General features: G+C 37.9%; 1 protein-coding gene across 2 annotated transcripts in view; it reads left to right on the top strand.

The window, feature by feature from the left end:
- NBEA (neurobeachin) overlaps positions 1-21,520 on the top strand; it is a 743,995-nt gene that overhangs the window by 664,588 nt on the left and 57,887 nt on the right. For both annotated transcript variants that reach the window (XM_023208811.1, XM_023208812.1), the window contains exon 48: positions 2,194-2,346. In XM_023208811.1, coding sequence (XP_023064579.1) covers positions 2,194-2,346 — 153 coding nt within the window. The remainder of the gene's footprint in view (positions 1-2,193; positions 2,347-21,520) is intronic.

The raw sequence follows: 21,520 nt of genomic DNA, 5'->3' as shown, positions 1-21,520 counted from the left end.
GTATCTTCCTATGAAACAAATTTGACTGTGTTAAAAACTCTTTTTTAAAATGTCTAAACCAGTAAGACAAAATCCAAACAGCCTATCTTTCATAAAACTTTTCTCACCATCTGGCCTCACATACCTGTCACTATCTCATCTCTCCCTTGTCTTGATCTACCCACAATATACCCTATTCTCCTCTTGTGTTCATCACCACTCCATAGAACTCCCTGAGGGTGCCCCGCCCCCTCTTTTTGTTTTCATCTTAGCCATGCTCCAACTCCAATGTCCAATCTCCAATGAAGTCTCTCCTGACTTGCCTAGAATCCCCTGCTCTTTCCTGCCTGCTCCCTTCTTCCACAGCTGCTATTGTGTAGTATAACCATCTGGGTCTACATCGGCCCCATAGGCCAGACTATGAATTACTTAACAGTAAGGCCATGTCTTGTTCATTTTTTATTTCCTGAGTACCCATCACAGTTTCTGGTATTAAAAACCTTTACTATATGCATAAGTAAATGTCAGAGAAATATGTAAAGGATTTTAGAAAGATTTCTATTTAAATGGAAGAAAACTGTGATTCTTAAAAAGCAAAGCTCCATTTATCCAGAAAAAATCATTTATATGGACCTGTCGATGCACCCATAATGCTGGAGAAAATGAACATTTATATTTTTCTTACAGCTCACAGTGATCATCATAAGAGTAATGATCAGTTTCACACAAAGCATTACTAAAATGAACACCCACTTAAAACAGATATATTAGTTTTAGTGGGAGAACTCATGAGGAGAAAGATTTTATGTATGGTTTTTCTAGAAAGTTAGGGATCCAGTTTATTTGAAGACCTCAGTATGTGCTGGTTTTAATTTTTTCTATGCATCCCTAGAAAAGACTACATATTTAAGTTTCAGGTGTCGTGCCATCAATGTTGATCATATTACACAAATAAATGCGTAGCCTCACAACCGTATCTTGATATTTGAAAAAGATGATCAAGATGGTACACATAAAAACTACAGTAGTTTGTTTTAATTTTCTCACAATTACTTTTTAAAAAACAGCAACATGGCCGGGCGCGGTGGCTCAAGCCTGTAATCCCAGCACTTCGGGAGGCCGAGACGGGTGGATCACGAGGGCAGGAGATCGAGACCATCCTGGCCTACACGGTGAAACCCCGTCTCTACTAAAAAATACAAAAAACTAGCCAGGCGAGATGGCGCGCACCTGTAGTCCCAGCTACTCGGGAGGGAGGCTGAGGCAGGAGAATGGCATAAACCCGGGAGGCGGAGCTTGCAGTGAGCTGAGATCGCGCCACTGCACTCCAGCCTGGGCGACAGAGCGAGACTCCATCTCAAAAAAATAAATAAATAAAAATAAAAAATAAAAAATAAATAAAAAAAAAAACAGCAACAAATGAAAACTTTTAGGATATTAAAATCAGTTCATTTCTATATCAGATTTATTGAAAGTAACATAAACTTCAAATTAGACACAGTATATCACACACAAGTTCGCCTTGAATCCAGTTGTTTATGTTACACTTACATACAAGTAGCACAGGTTGTCTTTGCATCCAATTTATTGAGGACCTGTCATTTCTATGGCATGCATTAAATATTTAAAACTGATTATCATCTCTTTTATTGTGTTCAGTGATTGACATAAAAATAACTTACTTTATCAAGTCAAAAAAACTATGAATCTCTTTATAAAAAATCACATATTGTAATTGTCAGTATAGATTAAAAAGAAAAGTAGAAAATATGTGATCTATTACAAATACTGGCAATTAATTCCTAATTTGGATAGTTCATTAATTTTCAGACAAAGATTTTACACAACATAGACTTGCTTATGTAGCTTTACATATTTGTTTTCTAATGCTATTGTGAACTGTTGTTAATTTGAATACTCATTTCTCTTCATTAATTTATGGGAGGATAAAATTGAAAATGGGTAACATTTTAAAATATCATCTATCATAAACATGAATTTTCAAGTGAATTGTTCACAAGAAATGCTTTATCTTCTCAGATCTTTAAATAAAATTAAATGAAGACTAGAATAGAATAGAATAAATTCATAAAATATTGGTTTTAAGAAATTATTTTATTCCATTTATAGTTAATAAGTTATAAGTTAATAGTTTTACTCAACTGATTTTTATGAAGTGGTTTGTTTAATATGCTTCATTTTTATTCCTGATAGGAACTAATTCCAGAGTTCTACTACCTACCAGAGATGTTTGTCAACAGTAATGGATATAGTCTTGGAGTCAGAGAAGATGAAGTAGTGGTAAATGATGTTGATCTTCCCCCTTGGGCAAAAAAACCTGAAGACTTTGTGCGGATCAACAGGATGGTAAGAGAGATTTGCTTTTGCTTGAGCAGTCATCAGTAAGTTAACATATTCCGTAGTTTTGTTTTGTCCTGTTCTTTACTATAATATTACCAGTTGCCACTTAACATCTATAAATACAAGGTTAAAATTTTAAGTGAAAAGGAGAACATTTTAGTCTTTTCTTGACAGCATTCCTTATTGTAGAGTGGATTTTCCTTTCATGAGGACTAATAAAGCAATGGTAATTCAGTTATGTTTGCTCCCTTAGGAGAAGGCAATCAGATGAGCATCTGTTGACTAATATAATGTATTCTAAAGTGCTTAAAATAAATGCCTATTTCTTAGTTTTGTCTACTGACTAAATCTGAACACTTTTTTACTTATAAAAACACTCAAAACAAAAAATTTATTTAGAACATATTTATATGTGGGATGTTTATATTGTGAAACCTACCTTAGGGTATAAACATTCTGAAATAGAAAACATCTTTTTTTGTTTCGTTTTGGAGACAGTGTTTCACTCTGTTGCCCAGACTGGAGTGAAGTGGTGCAATCATAGCTCACTAAAGCCTCAAACTCCTGGGCTCAAGCAGTCCTCCCACCTCAGCCTCTTGAGTAGCTGGGGTTATAGGCAAATGTCACCATGCCAAGTTAATTTTTAAAAAAAATTTTTTTTGTAAGATAGGATCTCACTATGTTGTACACACTAATCTTGAACTCCAGGGATCAAGAAATCCTCCTACCTGGGCCTCCCAAAAGAAAATATCATTATTTTAAGCTATATTACAGATATCTGAGTGTCCAAATGAGAAATGTATAAATAGAATGTTCACATATGGGAATTTGATGAGTTTTAGTACATTTTACACATATTTAAGGAGATTTTAATCCCAACATGGTTATAGTACATGATAATAAACCACTTTACAGAACAGCCTCTCTAGTGTACTGTTGAATTACATCAATAAAACCAATGACGCCAAATATACTTTTAACCCTGTTTCATTCACTCCCAAGTTTTTCCAACTGTCTGATAAATATATTTTATTTTGTTTTTACAGCTTATTTATTTGAATCAGAATTCAAATAAGGTCCACACATTGTGAGGGAATTCACATATTCCTTAATCCTCTTTTTTTAAATAGCTTAATTGAAATATAATTCATATGCTATGCAAATCATTCATCATTTAAAGTGAAAAAAATGTATATTAGTACATTCATAAAGTTGTGCAATCATCACCACAATCAATTTAAAAGTATTTTTATCACCTCATAGAGAATCCCATACCTTTTAGCATCTTCCCCGATTTTTCCTGATTTCCCCATTCCCCCTAGCTAGCCCAAGGCAAACATAAATCTACTTTATATCTCCGTAGGTTTGCCTCTTCTAGACATTTCATATAAACAGAATCATAAAATATGGGGTTCTCCTCCCCTCATCTCGTTTTTTTGTCACTTTTCTTTTGGACTTTACTCTCAGTCACATATTTTCTTGTATTTTAGAGCTATATTTTCTGTCTCTAAGAAATACTTTACTTTTAATGTACTTTATTTTAGAAAGTTGCTGATGTAATATACCTACGCTTAAAAACGTCATTTAGATAATCTGCAATCTGGTCTCCCCCCTTCTTTTTTTTTTATTTTTTTTTAAGAAAATTTCATGTTTTGCATAAGTCTTATTGCCAATCTCTCTCACTTCTCAATCTGTTAAATTGGCACTTTCAGATATATGCAGTTATTTCATACTGTTCCCTTGAGCAATAGCTTATTTCTTCAATTTATATTTTTAATGTGAATGTCTTATATTTTACTAATATATACTTCTGAAAATTTCTGTTTCTCTTTAGAATTGGTATTTCATCACCACATTATTCTTACATACTTGAATGTTATCTATAAATATCAGTGTAAGGATACCAGCTCTCCTTATGCAACCCTACAAGCTCACTGTATATCAGTATCTCTTAGGCACATCATTCCATTGTAGCTCCAGAGCTCAGAACCCTGCCTGGCACATACTAGTTGTTCAGTAAATATTTCTGAGTAAATGAATGAATGAATGCATTATAGAGGTGCAGTAATCTCATTGCTGTTAGCATATAGTCTGTTAAGTACAAACTAGTCAAACTGAATGAATCCTTCACTCAGGCAAGCAAAGTAGCCAATAGTTGTTGGACCAATGCTTTTGTTTATCATGCTATTGAACAGAATTCTCGTATGGGTGCTGATAATAAGTGCCTCTTACCTGTCAGGCATTAAGCAAGGCACTTGATTTTTTTTTTTTTTTTTTTTTTTTTTTTTGAGACAGAGTCTTGCTCTGTTGCCCAGGCTGGAGTGCAGTGGCGCGATCTTGGCTTACTGCAAGCTCCACCTCCCGGGTTCACGCCATTCTCCTGCCTCAGCCTCAAGTAGCTGGGACTACAGGCGCCCGCCACCTCGTCCGGCTAGTTTTTTTTTTTTTCGTATTTTTGGTAGAGACGGGGTTTCACTGTGTTAGCCAGGAAGGTCTCGATCTTCTGACCTTGTGATCCGCCCGCCTCAGCCTCCCAAAGTGCTGGGATTACAGGCTTGAGCCACCACGCCTGGCTGGCACTTGATTTATTTTAACTTTTATTTTACAGATAAGAAACATGAAGGCCAGACATGTTTCATAATTTATCCATGGCAGAACCCAGATTCAAGTACAGGAAAGTTTTAACTCCCAAGCCATACTCTTTCCAGTATGCCAGCTACGTCTGATATTATCTCTTCTTTGTGAAATTCTTTGAGATTATTGGATCTCTACTTTTAGGTTAATAATTGTCAATCGAGAACTTACTTATTTCCTTTGACATTATGAACATGGTTAATGCAGATCATTCACAGATAAAAGATTGCAAGTATACCAAGCTTAAATATGCATTAAAGAAAAATAGAGTAGTTATCTTTATTATCTGCTGGACATTTCACATTTATTCATTTGTTAATGTTTACTGATAATGTACCAAGAAATGTATATGACATTTTTTAGATTTCCAAACATGCAGTGATGCAGACGGGATGAGCAGGAGGCCACTGTTGTTTCCCAGTCCCAGGACTAGGCCACATTTCCTGCTAGGAGAGTACTGTTTTCAGTGGTACCCATTCCATTCAGTGTAGAGATAACTTTAGGAAACGGATTTGCCTTCTTAAGAAAAGACTAAAAGTTTGAGAAGAAAGTTTTAGGATGTGGGAAGATTTACTGTGATACAGGGAAAGGACATATGTTTTTAAAAATTGGAGAAATGGGCTCTCATGTATATGAGCTAAACCATCTTGTCTTAAGTTTCTAGTAGAGGCCTAAATTAACGAAATTGTGTTGCGAAAAGCATAGGGCATTTGGCATTAGCATTTTTGAAAGCAGTTATCTAAGATCAGTTTCTCATTATAGTTATTTAAGCAGAGACTTTTTTGTATTGAAAAGAAGCCATTAGAGAGATAGCTCGTTGGAGAGATAGTGTGAATATCACCTTTCAGTTTTTGCAACAACTCCTTTATCTTGCATTACCAATAGCAAATTTCAGTGAGAACAAGCACAACTAAGTATTTTAACTAGTACTCAATTATAATGCATGTAAATACTTCTCCAAATAGAGAAAGCCTGGGCAGAATGCTGTTTGGAAATAGGAACACAGCTAGTCAGTGTTCTACCAAGACCACAGAGGCTGCCTGCTCTGTAAATGAACCAAAGTCATAACAAAGAGAGGTGGAAGTAAAGGTCCTCAGTGATATCTCTTCTTAGGAGTAGGTCTGCACTGATGCTTCCAAATGCAGACGTAGGAAACAATGGACTAAGTGATTGGTCAAATGCCTCCAGATTCGTCCGTTACAAATTGAAACCACAGTAAGCTACCATTACACATTAGAATGACTTTAAAAATTAAAAGGGGGGAAAAAAACCTCTGACGTCCCAAGCCCTGGTAGAGATGCACAATAGCTGAAATTCACTTATCCTGCTGGTAGAAAAGTTTGGTACTTTCCTATAAACACACACCAGCCATATAATCCAGCAACCCTACTCCTTGGTTTTAGCCCCCCAAAAATGAAAACTTACATTAATATGAGTACATTAATGTTTATAATGGCTTTATTTGCTTTCGTCAAAAACTGGAAACTACCCAAATATTTCTCACCTGGTAAATGGATAAACAAACTAAAATAAACTATGGTAACTCCATATTAGTACTAGTTAGCCATAAAAAAGAACAGCAGTCCCTAAAAAAGAACCAAGCACTGATAAATGTAACAACAACAAGCACTGATAAATGTAACAAAATCACTTTCTTGCTGTCACTTAGATGATGCCAAAACATTTTTAATGGCTTTATTAAAATATAAGTTATATATCATAAAATTCACTTGTTTTCAGTGTACAATTTTAATGATTTTTAGTAAATTTTAACAGTTATATGACCATCACTACAGTCTAATCTTAGAATATTTTCACCACCCCAGAAAGATCCCCTGCCCACCTCCAGCCCAAGGCAACTGCTAATCAACTTTTTATCTCCAAAAGTTTGCCTTTTCTGTGTATTTCATATAAAAGGAATTATACAATGTGGTCTTTGGGTTTGACTTCTTTGAGTAGTTTTTGAGATTCACCCATGTTGTAGCATGTATTGGTATGATTGGTATTTTGCTCTGCTTTTTACATAATAGTACCACATTGTGTGGAATATTACATTTTGTTAACGCATTCATCAGTCGATGAACATTTAATTTGTTTCTACTTTTTGGCAATTTTGAGTAATGCTGCTATGAACAGTCATATACAAGTTTCTATGTGAACATACATTTTTATTTATTTGGGGTATAGACCTAGGAGTAGAATTGCTAGGTCATGTGGTAAATGTATGTTTAACTTTTTAAGAAACTGCCCAGCTGTTTGTCAAAATGGCCTTGCGTTGCCCAGCAATGTATGAAAGTTCCAGTTCCTCAATATCCTCACTCCCACTTGTTATTACCTGTTTTGTTTTGTTTGTTTTTTTAATTACATCCATTCTAGTGAATGTGAGGTAATATCTCTTTACCATTTTTTTTTTTTTTTGAGATGGAGTCTCATTCTATCGCCCAGGCTAGAGTGCAGTAGCGTGATCTCGGCTCACTGCAAACTCTGGGTTCACGCCATTCTCCTGCCTCAGCCTCCTGAGTAGCTGGGACTATAGGCGCCCGCCACCATGCCTGGCTAATTTTTTGTATTTTTAGTAGAGGCAGGGTTTCACCGTGTTAGCCAGGGTGGTCTCTATCTCCTGACCTCGTGATCCGCCCACTTCGGCCTCCCAAAGTGCTGGGATTACAGTCGTGAGCCACCGCACCCGGCCTATAATTTTAATATATATTCCCTAGTGACTAATGATATTGAGCATCTCTTCATGTGTTTATTGAATGCTAAAACATTTTTAGATTTATTTTAATAAAACATTTAGTGATTCATTATAGACACAGAATTTGTGTCCTTCCTAGTCAAAGAAATTTGTATGCCCCCAGAATTAATAATTTTATTACTGATGTGCCTAAATGAAATAGAAAAGTCAGTCTTGCTTTTAAAGACAAATCCCCTAGGCAGTACGATACCCCAAATTTTTTTAATATAGGAAAAACTAATAATTATTGATGATAAACCATCAAATATTTAATGTTGGTATAAGATAAACAAGCAAGACCTACCTATATCTGCAGAAAATGCTACATTCAACTAGTGTGTTGGGTGGTAATGCAATCTAACTAAATGAACTTTTCAGATAAATGAAGTTTCTAGGTTTTCCTAAGTGAGAACTTTTTTGAAGCATTATGGTTATCTTTTAAGTTTTGTTTTATTTTTAATTGACAATTAATAATTGCTTATATTTATGGGGTATACTGTGACGTTTTGACATATGTATACAAATCAGAATAGTTAGCATATCCATCACCTCAAATATTTATCATTTCTTTGTGGTGAGAACATTTAAAATCCTCTCTTTTAGCTATATCGATAGATGATAGATAGATAGATAGATAGATAGATAGATAGATAGATAGATAGATTATTGCACTTTGCTGTGCAATGGAACACTAGAGTTTATTCCTCCTAACTGTAACTGCACCCAATGACCAACGTTTCCCCTTTCCCAATCCATATCTCCCATCAGCCTCTGGTAACTACCATTCTACTCTCTACTCCGATGAGTTTGACTTTTTTAGATTCCAAATGTAAGTGAGATCATACATTATTTGTGTCTCTGTGCCTGGCCAGTTTTATTTAACATAATATCCTCCAGGTTCATCCATGTTACCACAAATGACAGAATTTCCTGTTATTTTTTAAAGCTGAGTATTATGTCATTGTTTATATATACCATATTTTTAAAATCCATTCATTCGTTGGTGGACACTTAGGCTGTTTCCATATCCTGGGTATTATTAATAATGCTGCAGGGAACATGGGAATGCAAATATCCTTTTAGCATATTGATTTCAGTTCCTTTGGGTAAATACCTAGTGGGATGGCGGGATTATATGGTAATTCTACTTTTAGCTGTTTTTGTTTGTTTGCTTGCTTGTTTATTTTGAGACAGGGTCTCACTCTTGCCCAGACTGAAGTGCAGTGGTGCAGTCAGTGACCACTGCAGCCTTGAACTCCTGGGCTCAAGTGATCCTCCCACCTCAGCCTCCCAAGTAGCTGGGACCACAGGTGCATGCCACCACACCCAGCTATTTTTTAAATTTGTTATAGAGATGGAAGAGTCTCGAACTCTTGGGCTCAAGTAATCCTCCCACGTCAGCCTCCCAAAGTGCTGGGATTACAGGCCTGAGCCACCATGCTCGGCCCCATTGAGGTAAATTTACATGCCAAATACCACCAACTTATCAAGGTGTCAGTTTCTTATTCACATTCTCCAGGATAGATAAGTGGTGGTGGCAAGAGGAGCTGTGGAGAAGGAGAAGAGAAGGAAATCAGAAGCCAGTCCTATAGGGTGAGCAGAAGACAGGAAGAGATGAGAATTGATCCAAGATTAGTATCATAGTCCACCCCCAGCAGCTTTTAGGACCTGACTGTCTGTGGTCCCTGTTTTTATATCTTTTACTCTCCACCCTCACCCGTAAGGCTTCCTTTCACTGCCAGGAAGCCCTCGACTTACAGCTGAGGAAATACCAGCTCCCTCTGCCCATCTGGTATGAGAGGAAGGGTGTCCTCCTTCAATTCGACAAATGGAAGAAATGATACTTATTTACATTCTAAGCTTTGTAGTCATGGGATTTTAGAGCTGGAATACACCTTTATTTGAATGAGGAGACTGAGGCCTAGGAAGGCAGAGTGGTTCATGGAAAGTGTGAACCCAAGTGCTTTTCTAACTAACCATGCTTGGTGTTACAAGTTGGAACTCTCAATGTAGTGTCCCCTAGTTCCATCTTAAAGTCAGCAAAATTCCACCTGTAGTTTGAATTAAATATAATTTATAGATTGACTTGCGAACAAAACCATAGTAGAATAATACCGTTTCTACTGCAATATATATTTCAATCACCAAATTATAAAGAAACTTTGGAATATCTTGTTTGTGATTTGCAAACTGTATGTATCTGTGCTTGGATGGCCTCCAAACACCTAATTGTGACCCAGATTTAAAATTCAGTTTTCGTCAGTGACACTCTGGTCTATCTCAGTATACGTGTGATCAATACACAGGTTTTCTTTTAAAAAGTCTCTTTAAAAAACCTGATTCTCACCAGATGGTTTCATATCATTTGGGTTTTAGAGACTTAACAGATCATGCATTGAAAGGAATAGCCTGAAAAAATGGTATTATACTCTAAAGACAGTTTAAACTCTGAAGTGGGTTTTCCCTCTTTCTGTAAGAGCGAATAAAACACATGAATACAAATTTTGAGTAACAATTTTTAAAATTTGTAATTGCTCGGAGTACTTATATTGCACATAAATTAAATATAGCAAATAATTTACTCCTGACACTAACATGACCAGTTTAAGAATTGACTTCTGTTTATATATACTTCTTACCTGTTATAACTTGTCTTTTTAACATCTGAAGTGCTGATAAGCAGACTTTAATCAAAGTGTGCTTCTTTAAAATAAGCCTCACTGTGTAGCATCCCTGTAAATTACATATTAATCCAGCCAGCTGTGTGCAACGCACTAGGAACTGTAAGAATTGCTCAGTGAAGTCACTGTTCCTCAAATATTTACTCTCGCATATTCAAAAGAGTTAAGTTTTACAACTGACTAATATATGAAAGATACATATTGTACATCTCTGGAAATATAAAACATTCTCAGAAATGAATAGTCCATTTTAATAATAAGTAGTAAGTTCCAACTTGTGTTCATGAAGCAATGAAAGAAGCAAGGCACTGCAGTTTCCCTGTATTCTAAACCAAATTCCTGTTATTTCATCATAGGAATTAATGAATCTGGTAAGACTTGTGAACTGAACCTTTATTCTGTGGAGCGAAAGGCTTTATACAAAATTCTGCATATTCAGGATAATTAAACTGCCCCAGTCTTTGTTCTCTGCATCACCTGGAAGCAGTGCCGGGTGAAATGAATCGCATGTAGGAATGCCTTCCTTGAAAAGTGCTTATTGTTTCTGTGTTGTGCTTCTGGGTTTTCCTTGAAGGAAGCCTACAGAATAGAAAGGGAAAGCTACCTTGTGTATCAACAAAAAGCTGTATCCACAACACCTATAGCAGCCATTCTTTGTTGCTTCAGAATTAGAGCTAAAGGACAAGCCCACGCTGCTGCCTCTGAGAACTGTCTTAAGCATCAACACTATGCAAAGACATGTCGTGAAATGTGGCTGCATGACTCTGCAGCCGCTCCTCTCTCAATGTCTCCTGTGCTGCTTCAACTGGAAGTTTTCCTTCATAGCACCTTTTTCATAGTTTCTGTTGCTCCAACTCCTGGTCGGTTTTCTTATCCTACTGCTAGGAAATGATCATACTGATCTCTTACAGAAATAATGTGAGATATCTGTGGTAAAACTAAAAAGTTTAACCAGTTATCTACATATGTTCATACTTGCTAAAGGAATGTTTATTTGATGAGTATTTATGTAATATACAAAGTCCAGGTACTAATATAAAATCTCAGGTACTTCAATTTTCCATAAATTCCTTTAATATAGGCTTTATTTTTTATGTTGTTTTGTAACTTTAAAAGTTTCTAACTTTATATTGGCTGGGTAATTCATACAGGATTTAGTTCTTATGAAATAGGTTTAGAGAAAATGTGCTCTAGTATATTTATAATTTTGACTAGGATTATCTTCAGTTATTTGAAAGAGTTCTTTGTAATGAATCTAAAGTATAAAATGAAAATGTCATATATTCCAAAGAAATGACATTCACAGTGGTATAAAACCTCCATTTCTTTGTATGGATTAGTATTCTGTATCTATGAGTATTCCCTCCTTCTTCTTTCAAACTGTCATTAAGAAATTCAAGGCAAAGATGACAAAATATTATAAAAAGTGATATCATTGATGATTAAATGCCCAGCTTTATTATTGCATGCCAGCAATTGAACAGCAGGTATTTGATGCATTTGTAGCAGACTTTACATGTCTGCAACCTAATTTCATTTTTTTATGTTTTAAAAATGAAGCAGTACTTTGTTGTTTAAGTTTTGGACAATAACATATATACAATTGGTTAGAATTGTTTGTTTTGTAAATACAGTGCCAAGAATTATGTTTCACTGAAGAGCTGTGAAATACAAAATTTACTCTCACTGGAAAATCTGGAAAAGTCACACAGATACTTTTAGTAGACATTTCAATGAATTCTAAGGTCATTAAGTTTATACATCAAGAATTGGTCTAATTTATCCACATGAAGCTAGGTTTATTACGACTGACTTACTCATGAAACATTAATAAAGCATTGTGTTTAGTTCTAACCTGATTATAATCTGACCTTCTGACAAAGGATAGAAATGGAAAGTATCTCTGATAACATTACCCTAATGCTGGGTTCATCCATCATAATCTACCCTTTTAAAAATTTGTTTTAGAAAAAGGCCCTTTCATGGATGTGCATTGATAATCTCCTCTAGCCCTCAGCCCAGCAGATTCCTGGTGCTGCTGGGCCAAGTGCAGGCTGTCTGCAGTCAGCAGAGCATGCACAGCAACTGAGGCAGGGCAAGCCAAGCTCCATTGTGGCTCTGCTCATATTGTATTATAGCCTTTACAGAATGTCTATTTCAAAGAAAATGTTTCCTTTTTAAGCCGGGTTTTTTTTTTTTTAAGTAGATTATACCCCAAATGCAAATGTAAAAATTTGCATTTGGGGTATAATCTACTTTTAAAAACCCCGGCTTAAAAAAGAATTTTGAGCAAATAACATAAGAATTTTTGGAAGTCTTATGTAGGAATTCAAAATATCAAGATAGACATCTTGTGTTTGAGTGCCATCTCTGGAACACCTGTTAGCCATGTGTTGTGCTGAACCCCTATTAACTTCAACAGGGATGGCACCAGGTTCTCGAGGCCAAAGAAGAGACCCAGAGCCGCGAGCATGACATAGTTTTTACTGGTGACTTACCTATTGGGGAAGGTCCAGTGGTAGCAGGCTGGACAGGAGACCCACATGACTCAGTGGCAGCAGACTGGACAGCAGAACTGCAATCACTTGCAAAAAGCCTGCTGTTTATATCACATTTTTACTTAACACTCCCCCACCCAACCACAACAACCTCTATCTGGCAACCTTCATTTAACTCAAAACAAAGGGCTTTGATTCCCATTATGGCCTGTGTTCCTTGAGATGGGCCAGAGGGGGCTCAGATATTCCTCACAGATAAGGAATGGATCTCCAGGTTGGCCACCCCAATTCCCTAGCTTGAGACTCTCAACTGCATTCAGGTGTGTCTGCCATACAGCGTCATTCTCAAGGTTTGCTCAAGTCATCACTGTCAGGTGCAGCTTACAACACACCATGACACTTGGAAATAAGACACCCTATCTCTTGGAATTGCAGTGTCCTCCTTATTTCTTAAATTGAGGACTTGTTCGTTCCATAAGTCTTTACTGAGAGCTAGTTATGAGCAAGGCATTATGGAAAATACAAAGAATGGCCATGGATCCTACTCTAAGTGAAGCTAGAGTAGAGAAATTCCTTCGTTCATTCCATAGTTATAAAGGGACTATCATTCATTTCATCCTGCTCTGGGCTCTGGGAACACAAGGATAAGCAACTCAATGAGTGGCTTCAGAAGGTTCCCTCTAGACAGGGACACAGACAAATAAACAAACAGTCCCAGTAAACACTGATAGTGTTTATTGAACAGATATCTGTTGAGTGTTCCGGGTGATGTTTTATGTGTTTGCAAGGATCTCTACCCTCCTGGAGCTTACTTTTGATCAAAGGGAGACAGGCAATAGACAATTTTTTAAAAGTGAAACATCTAGTATGTTAGAAGGTGGTCGGTGGTAGAAAATAACACTGCAAGAAACGGGGACCATGAGTACCTGCAGGGGAGAGCGGTCAGGACAGCCTCCCTGTGAAGGGAGATTAGAGGTAGGCCTGGAAGAGCAGAGGGAGGGAGCCAAGTGACTCTCTTGGGGAAAGAGCATTGTGGGCAAAGGGAACATTAGAACAAAGGCCCAGTGGCAGGGATGTGCTTGGCAAGGAGGCCGGTGGGCCAGGAAAGGGTGGGCAAGTAGGCACACAGTAGGAAAAGAGGACCAAGTAATAGTTGGGGAGCATCACACAGGGTCTCGAAGGCCATCGTAAGTACTTTGCCTTTTTACCATGAGTAAAATGTAAAGTCCTTGCAATGTTTTGAGCAGAAGAGTGACTGATCTTCCTTATGTTTTGAAAGGATCACTTTGGCTGCAGTGTTGGGAATGAATGATTCTACAAGGGTAGAATCAGGGAGATCTGCTAGAAGGTATCGTGAGAGGTGATGGTGGCTTGGACCGGGGGTAGCAGTAAAAAAGTAGTAAGAAATTATTGATTCTGGGTGTATTTTAAAATTTGAGCCTGTTATCTCCCTGGGAGTTACTACCAGTGGCCGTTTTCCCTCAGGTTGCTCTGGTCTTACAGAGGCAGGTGAATGGTTGGGAATGAGCGTGCAGAGTAGTGACGGCTACAGCAGCAGAGATAGATAAATCCATCTGGGAAGAACATTTTAGAGAGTTCTGCTAAGACAAAAGCATGGGTGTTTAGTTCCTATTGTCAACTTGGCCCTTTAGCAGAAATTCTAAGCAGCAGAAATAGCCAGAGAACATGTGTATCCTCCACTAGACTGTAATCTTTTTCAGGACGTGGAATGCTTATTCATCTATGTGTCCTCCAAGGCAAATGTCTGACATACGGTAGGTGGTCAGTAATTTGGGGCAGGAGGGAGATTAGACTATATTCACCTTCTTTATTTGCATTTCAGTGGCATCTACTCCTAGAAATCAGAGGTTTTGTCTTGTTTATCACAGTATCCCAGGGCCTAGAACACTGCCTGGCACATAACAGGTGCTCCATGTTGAACGAATGAATGTTCCCTCTGTCTGAAATGCTCTTCTCCCAGATGTCTTTACAGTTCATTTCTTCATCAGGGTCCTTAATTGTCACAAATTCAGGGACGCCTTCCCTGACCTCCTCCCCTAAATCAGCAATCCTCCCCCCACTACACGTACTCCCTACTCCCCATCCTGCTTTTCTGTTTCCTTCGCACTTGTCACCTGCTGACACACCCTGTATCTTACTAATTATCTTAGTTTTTGTTGGTCTCGTCCCACTACAATGTAAACTCTCTTGCAGGGACTTTGGGATTTTTGTTCACTGCTATAATCTTACAATCTAGAAGAGGGTCTGTCACAAAGCGGATGGCCAATAAATAGTTGCTGAGTGAATGAATGAGCTTCTTCCCCAGCCCCACCCTCATTCCTGACATTTCTTTTATTCCTTCCTTTTGTGACCATCACATCTTTTCCACTGCTTTAATTAATAAACCTATAAATATTTATTAAATAATTATTATCCAATGATAGGTTAAGAGTTATGGGAAATGCAAGATAAGAATTAGATAAAGTCCCTGTATTCAAAAGGCTTATATTCTAATTGAGGATATAGTATTAACTTTGGAAACAATGAAGTGCTAATTGACAATCATCCCATTCATTTGTATAGTACCTCGCAGTTTGTTGTAAAATGATTTCACAAGTAAATTTGCATGTGTTATCTTACTCTATTAAGTAACAGGAGGATGCTGATGAAAAGTGTTGGATAGAAATTCATAGAAAAAAACAAGTGAGAGCTGAGAACACAGGAAGCAAACACTGAGCTTGAGTAAGAAGGATGGGTAGGTCTTCAAAAAGTAGGAAGACAATGCTTTCAGGCTAGAGAGAAAGAAAGCAAAAGCTCTGAGGTCACACCAGCTGCTGTGTGCCTAAGGGCTGTGAAGTGTCTGTGCTAGGGACACTAAGGATTTATAGCAGGAAGTCCTGAGAAACAGTGGGGAACGGTGGGATGGAGGTTTGAAAGGCCTGAGTCACATAGGTTATGCTGGGAGGAGCAGTGGCAGCTTTGGAATAGAGAATGGCAATGTGGACAGGATGGCTTGACAAGTCTGTCCCACAAGCAAGGCACCAGACAGATTGAATTACAGAAGAAGTTTGAAGTATGTTGTAGTAACCCATGTGGAGAGCTGTGAGGACTAGAAATAATCTTCTGTCTTATACATCCAGAAATAGTCAAGTACTGGAATCATTTAAGCCCCTCAGAATAAACATCAAAGACAACTATATTGTCTCTGCTTAAAACAGTTGAATTATTGAAGTTGTAATAGCTACAACTTCAGTTAAATTATGAAAAGAAGATGGCATAGACACTACAGAAGTGACAATATGGCTTTCTGATTATCTACTTGAATATATGCAACTCTATTTAGAGAATTTTTTAATCCCAAAAGCAGATTTTTGAGGTAATAAAAAAAGAGATGGGAAGTAAATATTTTTGCTCTGGTCTAGAAGAAGACATGGGTATTTAATATTCTTAAATGTTTAAATTCAGGAGAACTATTATCTCCTCACAGTTAAATTCAGTAGTCTACTTTCTTTTTTTCATAAATTTCAGAGAAGCTTTACGCCAAACTTGCTAGAGAAAGAATTCTGTACCATCTAATACTCATGGAACAAAATAGAAATTAGAATGAGGGAAATATTACCCATCTAAGAGATATCCTTTCTAGTTTAAATATCACTCTTTATTTCCTTCCTTGCAGATCCCCAGGGCAGAGCTATGGGTTGGGAATTGGTTTATCTAGGCTTAACGCAATTGCTTCTGCCTCTAGATATGCAAGTAGAGGGTAAAGAAAGCGATTAAGAGCATTATGAGACTAATAGCTTAGTGATCAAGTATTTCTTAACATTTTTCCAATGTAAGTATTGTACTAAAAATCCCGTTTCAAAATGCCATATGGGTTTGTATATAAAAACGGCTCTGAAAAGAACAAAATAAACAGATACCAATGACCAGTCAATACTGTTTATCGTAAAGAGTCTTAATGTCAGGCTTCAGTTTTAGAAAAGTTGTTATATTTTAATTATTGATAGCTAATGTTCCATTCTTAGATATTCATTTGATTTTGAACTAGATTTAGCTTTTACATGTGTAAACTGTATCTTCTTTTCTTTCTGCACAGTAAGTGGCAAGATAAAAAATTGACAAGACTTTATTTAACCTCCTACCTCATTGTTTCTTTGTCAATTTTATAACAAAAAAGACAAAATTATTTAACTACAATCATTTATTGATTCACTATGTTGCCTCTCTAATATATAGAATAGGGTAAATAACTATAGACATAAATATTTTTAAATTTAATTAAAGGCTATTACGGCTGGTTCCAAGATGACTGAATAGGAACAGCTCCAGTCTAGAGCTCTTCTGCGTGAGCAATGCAGAAGACAGGTGATTTCTGCATTTCCAACAGAGGTACCAGGTTCATCTCACTAGGGCTTGTCGGACAGTGGGTGCAGGACAGTGGATGCAGCCCAACGAGCATGAGCCGAAGCAGGGCGAGGAAGCGCAAGAGGTCAGGGAATTCCCTTTCCTAGCCAAGGGAAGCTGTGACAGACGGCACCTGGAAAATCAGGTCACTTCCACCCTAATACTGCACTTTTCCAACAGTCTTAGCAAATGGCACACCAACAGTCTTTGCAAATGGCACACCAGGAGATTATATCCTGAGCCTGGCTCAGAGGGTCCCACGCCCACAGAGCCTCACTCATTTCTGTCATAGCAGTCTGAGATCAAACTGCAAGGTGGCAGTGAGGCTGGGGGAGGGGCTCCTGCCATTGCTAAGGCTTGAGTAGGTAAACAAACCAGCCTGGAAGCTCGAACTGGGTGGAGCCCACCGCCCCTCTAGAAGACCTGCCTGTCTCTGTAGACTTCGCCTCTGGGGGCAGGGTATAGCCGAACAAAAGGTAGCAGAAACCTCTGCAGACTTAAATGTCCCTGTCTGACAACTTTGAAGAGAGTAGTGGTTCTCCCAGCATGGAGTTTGAGATCTGAGAATGGACAGACTGCCTCCTTAAGTGAGTCCCTGACCCCTGAGTAGCCTAACTGGGAGGCACCCCCCAGTAGGGGCAGACTGACACCTCACGTGGCCAGGTACCCCTCTGAGACGAAGCTTCCAGAGGAACAATCAGGCAGCAACATTTGCTGTTCAGTAATATTCGCTGTTCTGCAGCCTCCACTGCTGATACCCAGGCAAACAGGGTCCAGAGTGGACCTCTAGCAAACGCCAGTAGACCAGCAGCTGAGGGTCCAGACTGTTAGAAGGAAAACTAACAAACAGAAAGGACATCCACACCAAAACCCCATCTGTACATCACCCTCATCAAAGACTTTGGTCTTTGGTAGACGTATGATAGATAAAACCACAAAGATGGGGGAAAATTAGAGCAGAAAAGCTGAAAATTCTAAAAATCAGAGCACCTCTCCTCCTCCAAAGGAATGCAGCTCCTCGCCAACATCGGAACAAAGCTGGATGGAGAATGACTTTGACGAGTTGAGAGAACAAGGCTTCAGACGATCAAACTTCTCCAAGCAAAAAGAGCAGTTTGAACCCATTGCACAGAAGCTAAAAACCTTGAAAAAAGATTAGACAAATGGCTAAATAGAATAAACAATGTAGAGAAGTCCTTAAATGACCTGATGGAGCTGAAAGCCATGGCACAAGAACTACGTGACACGTGCACAAGCTTCAGTAGCCGATTTGATCAACTGGAAGAAAGGGTATCAGTGATTGAAGATCAAATGAATGAAATGAAGAGAGAAGATAAGTTTAGAGAAAAAAGAGTAAAAATAAACAAACAAAGCCTCCAAGAAATATGGGACTATGTGAAAAGACCAAATCTACGTCTGATTGGTGTACTGGAAAGTGACGGGGAGAAATGGAACCAAGTTGGAAAACACTCTGCAGGATATTACCCAGGAGAACTTCCCCAAGCTCGTAAGGCAGGCCAACATTCAAATTCAAGAAATACAGAGAACACCAGAAAGATACTCCTCGAGAAGAGCAACTCTAAGACACATAATTGTCAGATTCACCAAAGTTGAAATGAAGGGAAAAATGTTAAGGGCAGCCAGAGAGAAATGTCGGGTTACACACAAAGGGAAGCCCATCAGATTAAGAGCAGATCTCTCGGCAGAAACTCTACAAGCTACAAGAGAGTGGGAGCCAATATTCAACATTCTTAAAGAAAAGAATTTTCAACCCAGAGTTTCATATCCAGCCAAACTAAGCTTCATAAGTGAAGGAGAAATAAAATCCTTTACAGACCAGCAAATGCTGAGAGATTTTGTCACCAGCGGGCCTGCCCTACAGGAGCTCCTGATGGAAGCACTAAACATGAAAAGGAACAACCAGTACCAGCCACTGCAAAAACATGCCAAACTGTAAAGACCATCAATGCTAGGAAGAAACTGCATCAACTAACAAGCAAAATAACCAGCTAATATCATAATGACAGGATCAAACTCACACATAACAATATTAACCTTAAATGTAAATGGGCTAAATGCTGCAATTAAAAGACACAGACTGGCAGATTGGATAAAGCATCAAGACCTATCCATATGCTATATTCAGAAGACCCATCTCATGTGCAGAGACACACATAGGCTCAATAAAAAGGGATGGAGGAAAATCTACCAAGCAAATGGAAAACAAAAAAAGGCAGGGGTTGCAGTCCTAGTCTCTGATAAAACAGACTGTAAACCAACAAAGATCAAATGAGATAAGGCCATTACATAATGGTAAACGGATCAATTCAGCAAGAAGAGCTAACTATCCTAAATATATATGCACCCATTACAGGAGCACCCACATTCATAAAGCAAGTCCTTAGAGACCTATAAAGAGACTTAGACTCCCACACAATAATAATGGGAGACTTTTAACACCCCACTGTCAACATTAGACAGATCAACGAGACAGAAAGTTAAAAAGGATATCCAGGAAATGAACTCAGCTTTGCACCAAGAACCTAATAGACATCTACAGAACCCTCCATCCCAGCTCAACAGAATATACATTCTTCTCAGCACCACATTGCGCTTATTCCAAATTCCACTTATTCCAAAATTGATCACATAGTTGAAAGTAAAGCACTCCTCAGCAAATGTAAAAGAACAGAAATTATAACAAACTGTCTCTTAGACCACAGTGCAATCAAACTAGAACTCAGGATTAAGAAACTCCCTCAAAACCGCTCAACTACATGGAAACTGAACAACCTGCTCTTGAATGGCTACTGGGTACACAACGAAATGAAGGCAGAAATAAAAATGTTATTTGAAACCAACGAGAACAAAGACACAACATACCAGAATCTCTGGGATGCATTTAAAGCAGTGTGTAGAGGAAAATTTATAGCACTAAATACTTACAAGAGAAAGCAGGAAAGATCTAAAATTGACACCCTAACATCACAACTAAAAGAACTAGAGAAGCATGAGTGAACACATTCAAAAGCTAGCAGAAGGCAAGAAATAACTAAGATCAGAGCAGAACTGAAAGAGATAGAGACACAAAAATCCCTTCAAAAAATCAATGAATCCAGGAGCTACTTTTTTGAAAAGATCAACAAAATTGATAAACTGCTAGCAAGACTAATAAAGAAGAAAAGAGAAAGAATCAAATAGATGCAATAAAAAATGATAAAGGGGATATCACCACCAATCCCACAGAAATACAAACTACCATCAGAGAATACTATAAACACCTCTGTAAATAAATTAGAAAATCTAGAAGAAATGGATAAATTCCTGGACACATACATCCTCCAAAGACTAAACCAGGAAGAAGTTGAATCCCTGAATAGACCAATAACAGGTTCTGAAATTGAGGCAATAATTAATAGCCTACCAACCAAAAAAAGTCCAGGACCAGGCGGATTCACAGTCAAATTCTACCAGAGGTACAAGAAAGAGCTGGTACCATTCCTTCTGAAACTATTCCAATCAACAGAAAAAGATGCAATCCTCCCTAACTCATTTTATAAGGCCAGCATCATCCTGATACCAAAGCCTGGCAGAGACACAACAAAAAAAGAGAATTTTAGACCAATATCTCTGATGAACATCAATGCAAAAATTCTCAATAAAATACTGGCAAACTGAATCCAGCATCAAAAAGCTTTGTGAACATCAAAAAGCTTATCCACCATGATCAAGTGGGCTTCATCCCTGGGATGCAAGGCTGGTTCAACATACGCAAATCAATAAATGTATTCCAGCATATAAATGGAACCAAAGACAAAAACCACATGATTATCACAATAGATGCAGAAAAGGCCGTTGACAAAATTCAACAGCCCTTCATGCTAAAAACTCTCAATAAATTAGGTATTGATGGGATGTATCTCAAAATAATAACGACAGACCCACAGCCAATATCATACTGAATGGGCAAAAACTGGAAGCATTCCCTATGAAAACTGGCACAAGACAGAGATGCCCTCTCTCACCACTCCTATTCAACATAGTATTGGAAGTTCTGCCCAGGGCAATCAGGCAGGAGAAATAAATAAAGGGTATTCAATTAGGAAAAGAGGAAGTCAAATTGTCCCTGTTTGCAGATGACATGATTGTATAGTTAGAAACCCCATCATCTCAGCCAAAAGTCTCCGTAAGCTGATAAGCAACTTCAGAAAAGTCTCAGCATACAAAAT

This window comes from Piliocolobus tephrosceles, chromosome X (assembly GCF_002776525.5).
Source record: "Piliocolobus tephrosceles isolate RC106 chromosome X, ASM277652v3, whole genome shotgun sequence".
Lineage (NCBI taxonomy): Eukaryota > Metazoa > Chordata > Mammalia > Primates > Cercopithecidae > Piliocolobus > Piliocolobus tephrosceles.
This window is presented reverse-complemented; position numbering and strand designations above follow the sequence as displayed.